This window comes from Colobus angolensis, unplaced genomic scaffold, assembly GCF_000951035.1.
Source record: "Colobus angolensis palliatus isolate OR3802 unplaced genomic scaffold, Cang.pa_1.0 Scaffold415, whole genome shotgun sequence".
Taxonomy (NCBI): domain Eukaryota; kingdom Metazoa; phylum Chordata; class Mammalia; order Primates; family Cercopithecidae; genus Colobus; species Colobus angolensis.
The window spans coordinates 703,979-719,720 of NW_012117544.1; the positions used below are offsets into that span (position 1 = coordinate 703,979).

At 46.1% G+C, this 15,742-nt stretch overlaps 3 gene segments (V, D, J or C); all 3 read right to left on the bottom strand.

The window, feature by feature from the left end:
• LOC105521979 overlaps nt 1-8,278 on the bottom strand; it is a 44,409-nt gene extending 36,131 nt beyond the window's left edge. Inside the window, 2 exon segments of the V gene segment in view lie at nt 7,793-8,037; nt 8,191-8,278. Coding sequence covers nt 7,793-8,037; nt 8,191-8,236 — 291 coding nt within the window.
• LOC105521985 overlaps nt 1-15,742 on the bottom strand; it is a 268,074-nt gene that overhangs the window by 229,093 nt on the left and 23,239 nt on the right.
• LOC105521983 overlaps nt 1-15,742 on the bottom strand; it is a 659,966-nt gene that overhangs the window by 201,674 nt on the left and 442,550 nt on the right.

A 15,742-nucleotide genomic window follows, 5' to 3' on the forward strand; every position in this document is an offset into this window, starting at 1 on the left:
CCTGACAGTAATAGTCAGCCTCATCCCCGGCCTGCGCTCCGTCGATGGTCAGGGTGGCCGTGTTCCCCGAGTTGGAGCCAGAGAATCACTCAGGGATCCCAGAGGGCTGCTTGCTATCCTGATAGATGACCAGCACAGGGGCCTGGTCTGGCTTCTGCTGGTACCAGTATGCATATTTTCTTCCAATATTGTTTCCCCCACAAGTGATCCTGGCCATCTGTCCCAGGGCAACTGACAGTGAGAGTGGCTGAGTCAGCTCATAGGAGGCCACAGAGCCTGCAAGAAAAGGGGAGAGAATAGAATAGACTTGAAACTGAGGGGCTCAGCCCAAGAACGCCTTCCCACCTGCCTGGCCTGAGTTTCAGGAATAAACGTGTCCTCAGGGGATCATGAGCACAGAAGAACAGTATGGGGACATTTCACCCCCAGCAGCCCCTCCCCTTGCAGCAGGATCATGAACATCCTGCATACCACAGGCAGGGCCCTGCTGAGGTCACTGTCAGGCCAGGCTGGACCCAGAGCCTTGGGACTGGACAGGTGGCTGGGACACTGAGGGCAGCACCTGTAAAGTGAGCAAGGAGGCTCAGAAGGAGAGCGGTCCAGGACATGGCTTAGGCACCCCTGATGCTGCTTCCTGAGGCCCAGGCTGGGCAGGCTCCTCCCAGGCCTCTCTTACCCCCTTGCTGAAGACAGCAGCCTGTGATGCAAATCAGCAGAGTCAGGGGCTGCTGCTGGAGGAGATCTGTGGTTTCTAGAGAAGTGCTCAGCCCCAAAGGATGCAGAGAAGGGGAGGAGTGGCCTTGCACTCCCCCTACTCAGCCTACAGTATCTCCTTTACAAACTGGTTCCACAGTCTCTGCAGATATCTCCACACCACCCTGTGCTCAACCCCCGTCCTGGGCTCACTTGATCATGGTACAGCTCTTAGGTGACTTTGGGTGTTTTTCCTATGACATATGAAGCCCTCCTATGGGATTGTCCCTGACTGTTGCAGGAGGTGGCCATAGAGTCACAGTGGTGAGAGGGAAATTATCTGGGGTCCCCAGTCCCCTCCTCTATTCCATCCTGGCTCAGGAGGGAGGTGGTGAATTTTGGTCTAGGCCTCTAGATGTGTCCTGATCATAAATAATTTGTGTCAGAGAGGAGATGTTGGGTGTAGGCCTAAATCCATTTTTGGAGACACTTTCCAGAACCTAATGCAAGGACCCTCTTTGTCCCCACTCTCCAGGTGACAACACCTGCCTTGGATAGGTACAGGCCCCACCCCAGGGCACAGCTCCTCAGTGCTAGAGAAGAAGAAAATTTCTTGGTTGCCAAGTGCACACGGAGTGTTGGAAGATCCATGGGATGCTGTAAGTGTCTGCGTTGGCTGTGAGCTCTAGGGCAGGTCATAGATGCTGTGCCCCAGTGTCCCCAGGGTGCTGTGAGGACTGGGGACAGATAAGGAGGTCAAGAAAATGTTTGCTGCATGAGAGAATGAGAGGGGTCAGCAAACTGCAAGACCCCTGGAAGTTAATGTTTATAATGACTAAGGCGTCTTCAGTTGCTGGGGAAAACAAATCAAGGGATTAAAAACTTAATTAAGTCAACAGAAGGTTAATGAGCAACTATTTTGTGCCTCACAAGGAAATCTAGAGCTGTGACTTGGCAGCTTTCCCAGGAGAGAGATGGGAATGCCCAGGGACAATGGAGATGGGATGCAGCCAGGAAAGGAGAAGCTGCCGTGTCTACAGGACAGGGGCTCCCAGGGCAAAGGGCAGGGAGGGGAACATGTGTAACCTCTGGAAGGACAGTGTCTGTGACAGGGACAGCATTTTAGCACAACTGGGTGTGTGAGGAGAGGGTGTGTGGGGAAGTCAAGTGCCTGGACCTTTGTTGGGGAAGTAGGAGCATCTGCAATGGCTGAAGATAAAATTTGATTCTAGAATTTTTACATCAGTGTCAAGGACAATAGTCTAGAAAAAGAAGGCCCTATTTCCCTCCAGTTGTCAGGTCGTGGTCACTGACTCTCCCTGCATGTCAGCATCTCCTTGATGCCCAGGCCCACCCCATCCCCAGGTGGCTTTCCCAGGCGACTCTCTGCTGCCCCTCAGGTGGCTGCTCCATACTGGCTGCTGGAGGCTCAGGGGTCTCCTGGGTCCAGGCATAGGAACAGAACCTGCTGCTCGGGTCCCTGATGCCTTGATCCATGGACTGCTGGCCCCAGGGGAGGAATCCCTCTTCTCTGTGTAGCCCCTGCCTGACAAGACCAGGTAGAAGGGTTCAGCTTACCCATGAAAATACAAAAAATACAGAAAGAGTGAAAGCAAACCCCCATCATATTGGAATAGAGTAACCTGTAACAGGAGTGTGAGGGGAAGAGTCTGCTGTGTGGGGATCTGAGAGGATGGCGGCAACCTGAGGGGATCTGGGACCCAGACCAATCCGTGTCTGATTTGATATTGTCTTGTAAGTGAGAAGCTGGGGGCAGGTGTGTGGTGCGGGTAGGTATGTGGTGCGGGCAGGTGTGCGGAGGGCAATTTCCTGGTTACGCTCAGCAATCAGGGAGGGGCTGAGCACACACACTCCCTGGTGGTCTCCAGGATGCACCTGCTGAGGCTGGGACTGATTAGACACAAGTGGGCTCAGCCCCGTCACTTGTTCCTGCTTACCTGGGGCTGAAGCCACTTAGAGTGCTGGTTAATCTGGCTCTACACTTCCCTCCCGGTGTCCATCATGCAGCCATGGGGAAATTAAGCTTCTCTTACTTCCATTGATCCTGGGTCAGCATCAATGCACCAGCACAAGCAGGTTGATTGTTTTCTGGAAAGTTCTCCGGTAGTTTTCCTTTTGTTTCAGTTGTGCAGAGCTGACTGATGAGGCACCTGCCTTTCAGAGGACATGTGGTTGCTACCAGGCTCTTACTCTAGAGGAAGACAGAGCCCTTGGCATAGCTGGGGTGTCTGCTGTGCCTGTGGGTAGGTAGGTGTTTGTAGAGAACAGATTTTCTTGAATGTCACCATGCTTCGCTGCACCTCCACACCATGGTATCACTAGGTCCTCACTGATCCTGTGATTCCTCCTGCTCTGGGCAAAACCTTCTGCTGCTAATTAACTTGCTTCCTCAGGCTGTTCCCTCAAAGTCACTTTGTGAACCTGAGTTTACTCCTCAGTTTGTTTTGAGAGTTAATAGCTATTAAAAGTCTCTCTCACCTTCACCTGTGTAATGGCTGTGATTGGCAGTGAAGGGCTTCCTCTTACAGAGTGCCTGCCAAGTGCTAGTGGCTGTGTGGTGGAGATTCGGTCCTGGAAATTCCATCTGCAGAATGAACAGCACCTTCAAGTTCCAAATCCATCTATAGACACTGGCCGCATACACGTCAGTGCCTAAGGTCATCATCGGCTGCTATCTTCCCTCCATGGACTCAGTGCCCAAAAGTCATAATGCCCGTCCCTTTGATGGTTAAAGCATAAAATGGACTCAACACTGGAACAAGGTACTGCTGCACGCAATGAACATGGTCCAACTGTGCACCAGGAACTTGAGTTTTCTTGTGGAACTTTTTGCAAAATGCTTCATAAGCCTCGACTTCTAAGGAATACTGTTGGATCAGAGAGAAATGGCAACCAAATGTGAACATGGGAAATTTCAGGGTCCTGAAAGGCAGGAAATTAAGCAACTGTAAGAATCATTCTTGTGCAGCTGGAGAATATGATATGGTCTGCACAGAAGAGTGCTATTAATATTCTCACTTGTGATACTGAGAGAGAGAGAGAGAAAGACGACTATGGCAGACTGCCCACAGCTACCCCGCCTAGGGAGAGGGTCTGTATATATATGTGCTTGTGATAGTAATCTGTTAACTTTGATGTATACACATGATTTCACCTAAAAGCAGTTGTACTCTTAAAGAAGGAAACAAAAAGACTGAGAGATTCCAAGTGAGAAAAGAAAGCCCAGTGAACCTGTCCCTGGGGCCTGGGATGAGAGATCCCTCCTGGAAGAGGGTGCCAGCCTCACCCTGTAGGACCTGCGCCTTGTGCCTGCAGCCCTGGGACATGGAGCAGAGGGGCAAGCCCTGTGCTTGGAACCAAGGCTTTCTTAGTGAGTGCCTCAGAAAGCAGCCCAGACTCCAAAGATGAAATCCAAGCTATTAGGGAGCTGGAGACACACCCAGTCAGGTCAGACCTATGGGGGAAGGTGCTGGGAACTTGGGGACTGTGACAGATCAGTGTTCCCTGAAGACAGTCCCCAGGTGGGACCACAGGTTGGGTCTGCACTTCCTCTGCAGTCCCTGTGAAATGTCAGGACAAGAAGGGCCTCGAGGCCCACAGGGGTTGGGTGTCCTGTCCTCCTTAGGCCACATTAGAATGTGGGGTCAACACATTTAGGAAACCAGAGGAGACAGCCTCCACTAAGCTGCTTCTACCCAAGAAAAAGGAATTCCAGCAGGATTGCATCCTGTGAAACAGCTCTCTCCTTCTCTGCCTGATGTGTGATTACACATAGAGCCACGTGACACTATATGGATTCCTAAAGTCCTCATGTGTACTACAAACCTGTAAAAGGTCCTTGCAGCTTTAATGAGCTTCCACCTGTACAGGTTTTATTGAACACATGTAGGCCCTGAGAGTATGGAAAAGCTGTTCCAAATCTCCAGCCCTGCAGGGGCCAGGTTAGGACCAGAGAGGACACCTGCCCCTGAGGCCTGACCTTCAGCTGCTCAGAGGACAGGTGAGAATGAGAACCAGGCCGAGGTGGGACAGTTGTGTTACAAGTCCCCATCGGTCTGTGTCATCGTGAGTCCCTGCCAGCTGCCCCCACTGCCACAATCTGAGGCACAGTAGTAGCTTGGTCCCTGGCCTGGGCACTGCTGATAGGGTGGCCAAGTTCCCTAGTTTGTGGCCTAAAAATTAAGGAGAGGTCTCTGAGGGTTGGTTGCTGTTATACTAGAGGACCAATATTGAGGCCTGCCTTGGCTTCTGCTTGTTCCAAAATGCGTGTTTATTCTGAGGTTATCTCCAGAGCATATGATCGTGGTTATCTGTCCCACGGCCACTGACACTGAGGGGAGCTGTCCCTGCATGTAGGAGGCACAGGACTGGGCAGAGAGGAGGTTAGAGAGGGGTTGGTGACAGAGACCCATTCCCAGAAGGTTCCAACACCAAGGCGGTGCCTGGTCTGAACTCAGGTTTTGGGCTGGCCATTTACGGAGCAATTTATTGAGTGATTTAATGGAAGGTCTTTCACTGTTCGTAAAATGTCTTTTAAAACATTTCCACACTATTGTCTTATAAAATTTCCACAGTGGGCCGGGCGCAGTGGCTCAAGCCTGTAGTCCCAGCACTTTGGGAGGCCGAGACGGGTGGATCACGAGGTCAGGAGATCAAGACCATCCTGGCTAACACGGTGAAACCCCGTCTCTACTAAAAAATACAAAAAACTAGCCGGGCGAGGTGGCGGGCGCCTGTAGTCCCAGCTACTCGGGAGGCTGAGGCAGGAGAGTGGCATAAACCCGGGAGGCGGAGCTTGCAGTGGCCTGAGATCTGGCCACTGCACTCCAGCCTGGGCGACAGAGTGAAACTCCGTCTCAAAAAAAAAAAAAAAAAAATTTCCACAGTGGAAATAACTAATGTTTCCTGTTCTCAATATAAAAATAGATTTCTCTTAGTGGTGCTAAAACTGAATTGGGTGCCAAGATGTGGTTGACAGGATCCCAGGGTAGGCGGGGGCCAAGTAGTGCCATTTTAGTGCCTAAGACATGGTGGCTTGGTTATACTAATGCATAGCTGAGCCAACAAGGAATCAGAATAATCAGACAAGATCATGGATGTGGTCTAGGTGGTCCTAGTGTCCCTAGACCTGAGATAGGCGAGCAACCTCCTCATTGTCATTTTTCTAAATGAGCAGAAAGCTCCATCAGAGAAAGACTGGGGGGGCTCCTGGGCCTCAGCAGGGGCTCTTCATGACTGTGGCCACAGAGCTCACCATAGGACACAAGCTGCCAATGAGCTGAGTATTATCTGACCCCCAGTCCCAGGTGGCCGTTTGCAGTGGCCTCCCCATCACGTGGCCAGGCTGTACCTGATACCTGATGGATCAAGGCACAAATAAGTTGCATGAAGAGGTGGCCAAATAGACATGGCCTAACTCCTGCCCCATGGCCATCCTCTCACCTTACAGCCCTTGCCTCCTGAGGGGCTCCCTAGGACCAGCTGCCTAAGAGGAGGTACTCAGGCTCAGGGTACAGTGGTTTCTGCAGGACAGACAGCCATCCCTGCTGTGGACAGTGCTAGTATCCCACCTGGCCTCTGGGCTTCCCTGAACAGCAGTGATGGAGGAACACTCTCCTTAAGGCAGAACTTAGAGCAGTGGTTCATGTCATCTGCAAAGAGAGATGGGCGGAGGTTCCTAATTCATGGGCTGTGATTCAGGGACTTGGAAGACGATCAAAGATGTTCAGGGACACAGAAAATACAATCAGAATATTGATCACAACTATGTCTGAGGGAGAGATGTGTGAGCAAGCAGAAAGCATGAAGATATTTATCTCCTATGTGACTATTTTGTAAAGTCTGACATGAGAAGGATTTGATTTTGCTAAACGGGTTGGTAAGATGTAACTCTGTGGACGCCTGGAAGTCTCCCCCAACCACTGCTGTCATTTGGCTCAACAACAAATGTTCCATGGTTGCAGAAAAGGAGGCTGTTCATGGGCTCATCAAAGTGGACTGCCACTCACTAGTAACTATCTGGCTGTAGCTACTGCTGAGTGACCGTCTGCCAAGAGCAAAGACCAACAGGAAGATCCCTATAGGATGCCAGTTGATATTAATTTCATTAAAGCTGTTCCATCATGGCAGGGATAGCTCTTTGCTCTTGCCAGAATAGACACTTAGTATAGATAGGGATTTGATTTCTTTGACTGCAATGCCAAACCTTTTATCTCTGGATTACAGAATGTTTCACCCACCATGATGGCATTCCACAGGGGGCTTTGACCAAGGAACTCAAATCACAGCAAATAAACAGCAACCATGGGCCCATCCTCATGGCATTCAAGTGTCTTACCATCTTCACCAATGTTCTGTGGCATCTGGCTTATATGAAAGGCTTAGTGTCTGCTTAAAGACTAAGTGTGGCAGCAGGATGGCAAAAACATGTAGAGTTGGCAACGTCTGAGGATGGGGCAGGCACTGTACAGCAGTGCCCAATATGCACTATTTCTCCCACAGTCAGGATCCATGAGTCCAGGAATCAAGGAAGAAATTGTAGTGGCTCCACTGAAAAACATCCTTAGTGATCCATTAGCAAAATTTAATGTCCTCCCCCACAACCTCAGGCTCAGTGAGTCTAGAGTCTTAGTTGCACTGGAGAAATGCTTCTTCCAAGAGTAAAACAACAACTGCATTGAACTGAGAGCTAAAAGTTTCCCCTGTCGCTCTGGGCTTTTCTTGCCTGCATGGATGTCCCGCTATGTCTGCCTTTCCACTCATACTCTTCATTCACAACTCAAACCATGGGCAAGGGAGCACAGGACAGTCTGGCCCTGCCAGGCCCAAATCCACTCCTGACTCATTCCTGTAAAGTCTGCCCAGAGAAGTGGAGGGAAAGGCAGCTTAGGGATCTCCTAACCAGGTGAACTCTGCCAGACCTGGTTATGGCTTGCTCCACAGCCGTCCTGGGGCTGGAGGGAGAGGATAAAATAGATGAAGAAGGGGTTTATGTCTCACTTCCCCATCTGCCAGTGTCACTGTGCTGATTACCACTGCTGTCTGTTGAGTAACAGTAGTAGTCAGCTTCATCCTCCACCTGGGCCTCACTGATGGTCAAGGTGGCTACTGTCCCTGAGCTGGAGCCAGAGAATCTCTCAGGGATCCCAGAGGGCCGTTTGCTGTCCTCATAGATGATCAGCACAGGGGACTGGCCTGGCTTCTGCTGGAACCAATAAGCATATTTTTTTGGCAATGCATCTCCAGAGCAGGTGATCCTGGCCGTCTGTCCTGGGGACACTGACACCGAGGGTGGCTGTGTCAGCTCATAGGAGGCCGCAGAGCCTGCAAGGAAAACAGGAGAGGGGGCTTGAAGATGAAGAGCCCATTCCCAGGGGTACCACCCTAAGGCTGTGTCTGGGCTTAGCACAGGGTTCAGGGCAGGGCCAACTTGGGGTCTATGAGGACTGAGCCTGGGTCAGGGCCTAGGATAAGCACCTGTGCAGAAAGTGAGGAGGGGGAGTAGGAGAGGAGTCCAGGCCATGGCGAGACACCCTGAGCTCTACCTCCTGAGCCCACAGCACAGCTGGGCTCCCTAGGCTTCTCTTATTCCTTCCCAGGCCCTATGGGGCAGTAAGTGCTTGTTGTTCATGCAAATTTCTATCTTCTGGGACTCCTCATTGAAAGATGTCACTCAAACTAGCTGTGGGGGCAGCACAGGTGACTGAAGAAGAAGTTGGGTCTTTGGTCAGAAAATTATCCTCGACCTCTGAGGCCTGTGATCACAGTCACCTTCTTAGGGACTGACCATATGACCACTGTCCCAAACCTCTCTGACCTGTGGTCTGTCCTGGGCCATGCTCAGCAGGGCTGCGGGCCTTCTAGGAACCTGGCATGGGGCTGAGTTGGGCCCTGCTGAGAGATCATTGATGATGCTTGACTCAGCAACAGGTGGACCAGAGAGCCACCATATTCCCCCTCCTTCATCTTCTCTCTGGGTCCCCCAGAATTGCTTAGTCCCATCCTGGCCATTTCATCTAAATAATGTACTGTCTCGTCAGGATACTTGTTAATTATTTCAGTAGGAGCAGATGGGTCATTTAAGCAACCACACACCCTTGTGGCGTCATGAGGACATCTGCTCTCATTTCAGCTGTGGTGCTGCTCCTTCTAGGCCATTCCCCATCCTCACGTAGACCAGCCATTGCCATTCTCAGCTCTTCCATTATTTATTTATTTATTTTTTCCTATGATTATTTTCTGTAAACTTGTAAAATGCACCAGGAAATCATCGGGATTCTCAGTCCAGTGTGGGTTTCTGGTGCTTTTTACAAGTTTACATGAAATATTGATGGGAAATTCAACTTTAGGCCCAGTGGTCTCTGCAAACATCCCAGGGACACAGCCTTTGCACAGAGTGTGAGTTCTGGATAATGGGTGGTGCCTGGTCTCTGCAATGTGGCAGACTGTCACTGAGCCACGGACCGCCTCGTGGTCAGAGCTGTGGCCTGAGGCAGGTGAGAATCCCCTTCCCTCTGGAAAACATCTCCAGGAGGCTGGGGATGCCCCATCCAGGAACCAGGGCCCAGAGTGTGCCACCCCACCCAACTGAGACTCCGCTGAGCACAGGGGCTGCCCCCTGAGTCAGAGTCAGCCTGGACCTGGAAGGAGAGGCAGAGGGAGGAGGGATCGGGCGTCCCTGGAAGTGCCCAGGACAGAGGGTTCACCTCCTCAGGACACTGCTGGAGAGGGAGGGGCAAGGCCCTGAGAGTGGCAGGAGGCTCAGGGGGCCATCCTGGGTGAAGGACTTGAGCCCTGGGAGCCCCATCCTCTCACACTGGACCCCCTCCTAGAGCACCTTGACCTTGGAGCATCTTCCAGGGAATCCCAGCACTGTGGGAGCTGCCCAGGCTGACACCTGGGCCCAGGCGCCTCCAGCTGCATTTCCCAGGTGAGGCTCTCACCATGCCCTGGCTTGTCAGTGTCCTGGGTGATACTGTGTGAGTCTGACCCTCAGAACATGGTCACTGTAGCCAGAAGCAATAGGATGGACTGTCTTGACTTCCAATCCTGGGACTGAACCTTGGACACCTGTAGACCTCCCAGTGCTGCCTACCCCTAAGCTCCACCTGGGCAGCCACAGTCTCTGTCCTGGCTGCTCCTGGCTGCAACTCTGCTGCCCCCTGCTGGTGAACGAGACTGAGCCCAGGAGAACTTGTCTCCTCCGGGTGACCCCACCATACCTGCCACCTGGGAGGGTGGGGACAAAGGAGTCCAGCCTCACTTTGAGCCAGTGTGATCCACTGTGGTTTTCTTAGGTCAGCACAGAAAGGTCGTGTATATGGTTTCAGGAAGGTGGGGAGGTGCAATTCCCATAATGGAGTCTTGTGCTGAAATGTTCTTTGGTCCATAGTTTTTGATTGCAGACTGAAGAGTGCAGGGTAAGCTGTAGCTCTTCTGTGATAAAGGTGAAAGTCCAGAGAAATGCAGTGACACCTCATGGGGACCCTCAATTCCTAAATATATGGGAACTAAGACTGATACCCCCTTTCTATAAGAAAAGCTGCTTTGAATTTGAGAACACCTGATTTTTCTATCACTAAACCTTAGTTGTGTACTTAAGTCATTATCATCGTCATCGCCATCTTTTTCTATGATTTTTTATTTCATCATATACTGTTCACAATTTGTGGTGGGAGGATTTCTACACTATCCTTGTCTATCATTTTGAGAAAATTGCGAGCATCTTGCTAATACATCTGGGAACACGCATTCCCACACTCCAGAAAATGCCCCCAGAGATGGACAGCACTCCTCCGACCTGTGTCCACTCTCTGAGATTCATTTATTCCATCTTTAACTAGCAGGTTCTTTTTTGTCTTTTTGGACTTTTTTTTTTTTTTTTTAGAAAAGTTTCTTAACTGCAGTATAAGCCTCCCAGTTTTAAAGATAAAATAGAGGCCAAGAGAGCTAGTGCCCAGGATAACAGAGAAAAGTTGTAGCAAGTCCTGCAGTTGTTCCTGTACCTTGAAACTTTGTTCAATGTGTTTATTCACTTTTTTAGTTTTTCTGTGTATATATTCTTTGGGATATTGTACATTTAGAATCGGGTTCTGTGCAAATAGGGATGATTTTACTCCTTCATTTCCATCCTAGGTACCTATTATTTATTTCTTTGCCTAAGAGCTTTGACTAAAACTTCTGTACAAAGTCAAATAGCAGTTGCGAAGGCAGGAGTCCTTGTTTTGTCCCTGAACTTAGTAGGGAAGCTTTTACTCTTCCATCATTTAATGTGATGTACACTGTGGCTTTAGGTAAAGGTCCTTTATTAGTTTTTAGAAGTTTCCTTCTATTCTGAGTTTGCTGAGTGTTTTTTTTTTTTTAATCAGGAAAATGTGAATTTTGTGAAACATTTTTTCTGAATCTACTCAGATGATCATACACTTTTTCTGTCACTGTTAATATAAATTACATTGATTCATGTTCTTATGTAGAACCATCTTTGAAATCCTTTATTCCCCTTAACGTTGGATTTGGTTTGCTTTTATTTTGTTGAGTATTTTTTGCATGCTCATTCTTAAGGAATATTAGCCTTTAGTTCAGTTTTTTATTATTATTATTATTATCCTTGTTGCCTTTGGTATCAGGCTAATGCTAGGGTCTTCAAATGTGCTTGGAAGTACTTCCTCCTAATCTCTTTTGGGGAGAGATTGATTATGATTGATATCAATTCCTTTTTAAATTTAGCAGAATTACCAGTGAGGCTATCTGGTTTCTGAGTTTTTCTTTTTTGGGAAGTTTCCATTGGTGATTTACTTCCCTTATTTTCTATACTTCTGTTGATTTTTTTCCTCTTTTTTCTTGAGTGAGATTGGCAATCTGTGTTTACTATGAATTTGTCCATATCTTCTAAGATTTGGCATACAATTGCTTATGTGTTCTTCTATTATAATTTAAATTTCCATAAGCTTTGTACTATTGTCCCAAATTTCTGATTTTACTTATTTGTGTCTCCTCTCTTATATTGTTTTTTTTGAGACAGAGTCTCGTTCTGTCACCTAGGCTGGAGTGCAGTGGCGTGATCTCTGCTCACTGCAAGCTCCGCCTCCTGGGTCCACGCCATTCTCCTGCCTCAGCCTCCCGAGTAGCTGGGACTACAGGCACCCGCCACCATGTCCAGCTAATTTTTTTTTTTTTTTTTTTGTATTTTTGGTAGAGACAGGATTTCACTGTGTTAGCCAGGATGGTCTTGATCTCTTGACCTCATGATCCACCCGCCCTGACCTCCCAAAGTGCTGGGATTACAGGCGTGAGCCACCATGCCCAGCCTTCTCTCTTATGATCTTATTCAGCCTACCTACAGTTGTCTATTTGTTGCTATTTTTAAAATAACAACTTTTCATTCCATTGATACTCTTTACAGTTTTTCTCTTCTCTATTTCTTTAATCTCTGTTCTAATTATTATTTCATTCTTTCTGTGAGCTTTGGTTTAGGTTTTCTTTTCTCTTTCTTGTTCCATGAGCTGTCAGTTCAGGTGGCTGATCAGAGCTAGGAGGAAAGGAACATCCTTGTCTTCAAAACAGAGAGGTACTGAGAAGAATCGAGCACACAGGCTGAGCTAGGTTTCCCCAGCCTACTACACTCACCTTAGACTCTTCATCATGTTTCTCCACACTGTCTTCTATTCACCTAACCAAAATAAGAAATATGCAGGTTTGACCTTTTCTTTGGATACAGAGCTCTCCAGCTAATAAACCCAAGGGGAGTAGAAGGAAAAAGTATTTTTCCTCCCCTACGTTTGCTTCATTCTATGGTGGTTGTAGATGATTCCCTGCATGACTTCAATTTCCAAAAGAATTTTGAGAATTGTTTTATGAATGAAAATAGAGTTCATTCTAGAATGTTCCATGAGCACTTGAGAAAACTGTGATCTGTTGTTTTGTGGAGTGTCTTTTACATGCCTGGCAAGTCTAATGATTTATAGTGTTGTTCAATTTCTTTATTTTCTATGCCATCCAGATGCTCTATTTATTATTTTAAAATATTTATTTATTTGTTCGTTGGTTTGTTTATGTTTAAGTCAGAGTCTCCCTCTGTCACCCAGGCTGGAGTGCAGTGACAACATCACTGCCCACAGTAATCTCTGCTTCATGGGTTCAAATGATTCTCCTGCCTCAGCCACCCAAGTAGCTGAAATTAAAGATGTGCACAGCCACACCTCGCTAAGTTTTGTATTATTTTATTGGAAGTGGGGTTTCACCATGTTACCAGGCTTGGCTCAAACTCCTGGCCTCAAGTGATCCACCCACCTTGGCCTCTCAGGGTCTTGAGATTACTGGTGTGAGCCACCATGCCTGGCCTAGATGGTCAATAAAAGTGGAGAAGTGGTCTCCAAGTTATATTATAGATCTACTTTTTTTTTTTTCAAATTGGTCTTCCTTTACGTATTTTGAAGTGCTATCCCTTGGTGTAGATATTTGCATAATTATTCTATCTTCTTGATTAGTTGATTATTTCATCATTTATAATGCATTTGTCTCTTGTAAGCATTTTTAACTTGAAGCCTATATTGTCTGAAATTACTTTAGCCCCAGCTCTCCTTTTGTTAGTATTTACATATTTCCTTTTGTATTTGGCTTTTGATGCTTTGATCAGAATGTGTCTCACTGTGGATTTCAGTTTAACTTGCCTGGAGTTTATTGAGCTCCTTGAAAGTATAGATTCTATCTTTCATCAAACTTAGAAGTTTTGGGCTATTTTTCTTTATTATTTTATTTTTCTTTTCCTATTTTTCTTCTCTGTCTGAAACTCCCATAAAGCAATATTGATATGCTTTATGTTGTCTCATGTGTCTCTTAGGCTTTGTTCATTTCATTTATTCTTTTTAAAAAAAACTTTATGTTCATTCTGTGTAATTCCAATGATGTATCTTCAAGTTCACCGATTATTGTTCTGTCTGCTCACACCACTACTACTTAACTCCTCAGGTGAGATTTTGACTTCAGCTGTTGAACTTTGCAGTTTCAGTATTTCTGCTTGGTTCCTTTATAAAACTTGCCATTATTGATATTTCATGCTTCTTCAAACATCATTTCCCTGCTTTCCTTTAGTTCTGTTTCCATGGAGTCCTTTTGCTTTTTGACCATAAACAGGCAGTTCATTTGAAGTGTTTGTGTAGCACGTGCAATGCCTGTGCTTCCTCAGGAATGCATTTGGTTCATTTATTTCTTTCCTTTTAGTGGGTCATGCTTTCTTGTACATTTGTCTGATTTGTAAACTTTTCTTGAGATCTGGGTATTTTGGATGTTACAATGTTGTCACTCTCAAAATCAGATTGTCTCTCTTCTCCGCCTTGCCTGATGTTGCTGCTGAAAGATGTCATTATTCATTTGTATAGTGACATTTCCAAAATATTTTGGTAAGGAGCAGCTTCCTTGTCAGAATGATCCATACAGTTTCTGTTCAATTATTTCCATGGCCAGAAATTGACCTGACAGGGATTATTTTATGTCTCTCTCTTCATCGGCACATCCCTGAATACTGCAAGGATGTGGGACAAGATTCTATTGTTTTATGGGAGTTAATTTCATGACTCTTGGCACTTCAAGTAATTTCACAGGAGGGAACATTTTCTGGAGCTTCCTACTCCACCATCTTCTATGATGCCACTCTGAAAACAGGTATTGTCTTTTTTGTGCGCCAATAAATCTCCGTCACCTACACAGTATATGAGACAGTTCAGTGAATTGTTTTAAATTCGTATTTTGTTTAATGTGTAAGTAAATGTAATTGAATTTGTAATACTTTTTGTCCATATCCCATGAGTCAGGTGCTGTGGTAGCAATGTTTTACATATGCAGTTACCTTTCTTTTAATTTCCACATTTTATTCAATGTGTATGTCTTCAAATTTGTTCGTGGATGTCTTAGCTAGATTTATGATTTTTAACAGCCAAAATATAATGTCTCACTGAATCCACTGCACCAGCAGAGACACATCATGTGGTCACCCACTGCTCCCGTGGTATCCATGAGTGTGGCTTTAGCTCTACCTTTTTTTCCTTGGTTAGTATTGGAAAATCATGGGCAGCCTTTTGTCAGGAGAATAAAGTATTAAGAACCATGACTGGAAATTTTTCTGTCTCAAAAGAAGCAATGGAAAATTCTACAATTAATGTTGTTCAATAGCTCTCTCACAGACCTACAAAATAAATACACACAAAAAACAGTAAGAATATAGATTGGAACTGTTAGCCAACTTAGGCTAATTAAATTTGTAGAAAACTACACCCACACTAGCAGAATATATTACTATTTCAAATACACAGGGAATATTTTTCATGGTAGTTCCTACTCTAGGCCACAAAACAAGTCTTAACAAATTTGAAAAGATGAAGCTCATGCAAGGTATGATTTAATGCAGAATTAACTAATTAAATGAAATTGATACCTGATGAACTGTGGTAAATCTTCAGCTGTTTGGAAATGAAAGAAGATAAAACTACATATTTCATAAGTCAAAGAAAAAATCACAACAAAATTAGAAAATGCTGAACTTTTTCAACACCAAAACACAATATCAACATTTTAAAAATGGAGATAAGTAAGTAGTTTTAAAGAAATCTATTGGATTAAATGTTTGGCAGTAGAAAGAAGCAAGATCTAAAATAAACTAAGGTTCTACCTCATAAACCTAAGGAAAAGGAGAGCATTGAAATTCAATTTAAATAGAGAAAAGGTATTAATATAGATAAGAGCCAAATATCAATGAAATAGAAAACAGGAAAACAATAGAAAACCTCAAAAAATGACTTTTCAAAAAAAAATGCAATCAATGGATATGTTCCTTGTTTTTCTTTCCCTTTCTCTGTCTCTGTTCTTGATTGTTTTAAAAAATGATTTCTTTCTATCTTCATGCTGGCTTAAGTGATGGTTAATTTTAAGTGGCACATTGACTAGGATGTGGCTCCGGGTTGATTTTGTCCAATACAAATATAGAAGTTTATGTGGGCCGGGCGCGGTGGCTCAAGCCTGTAATCCCAGCACTTTG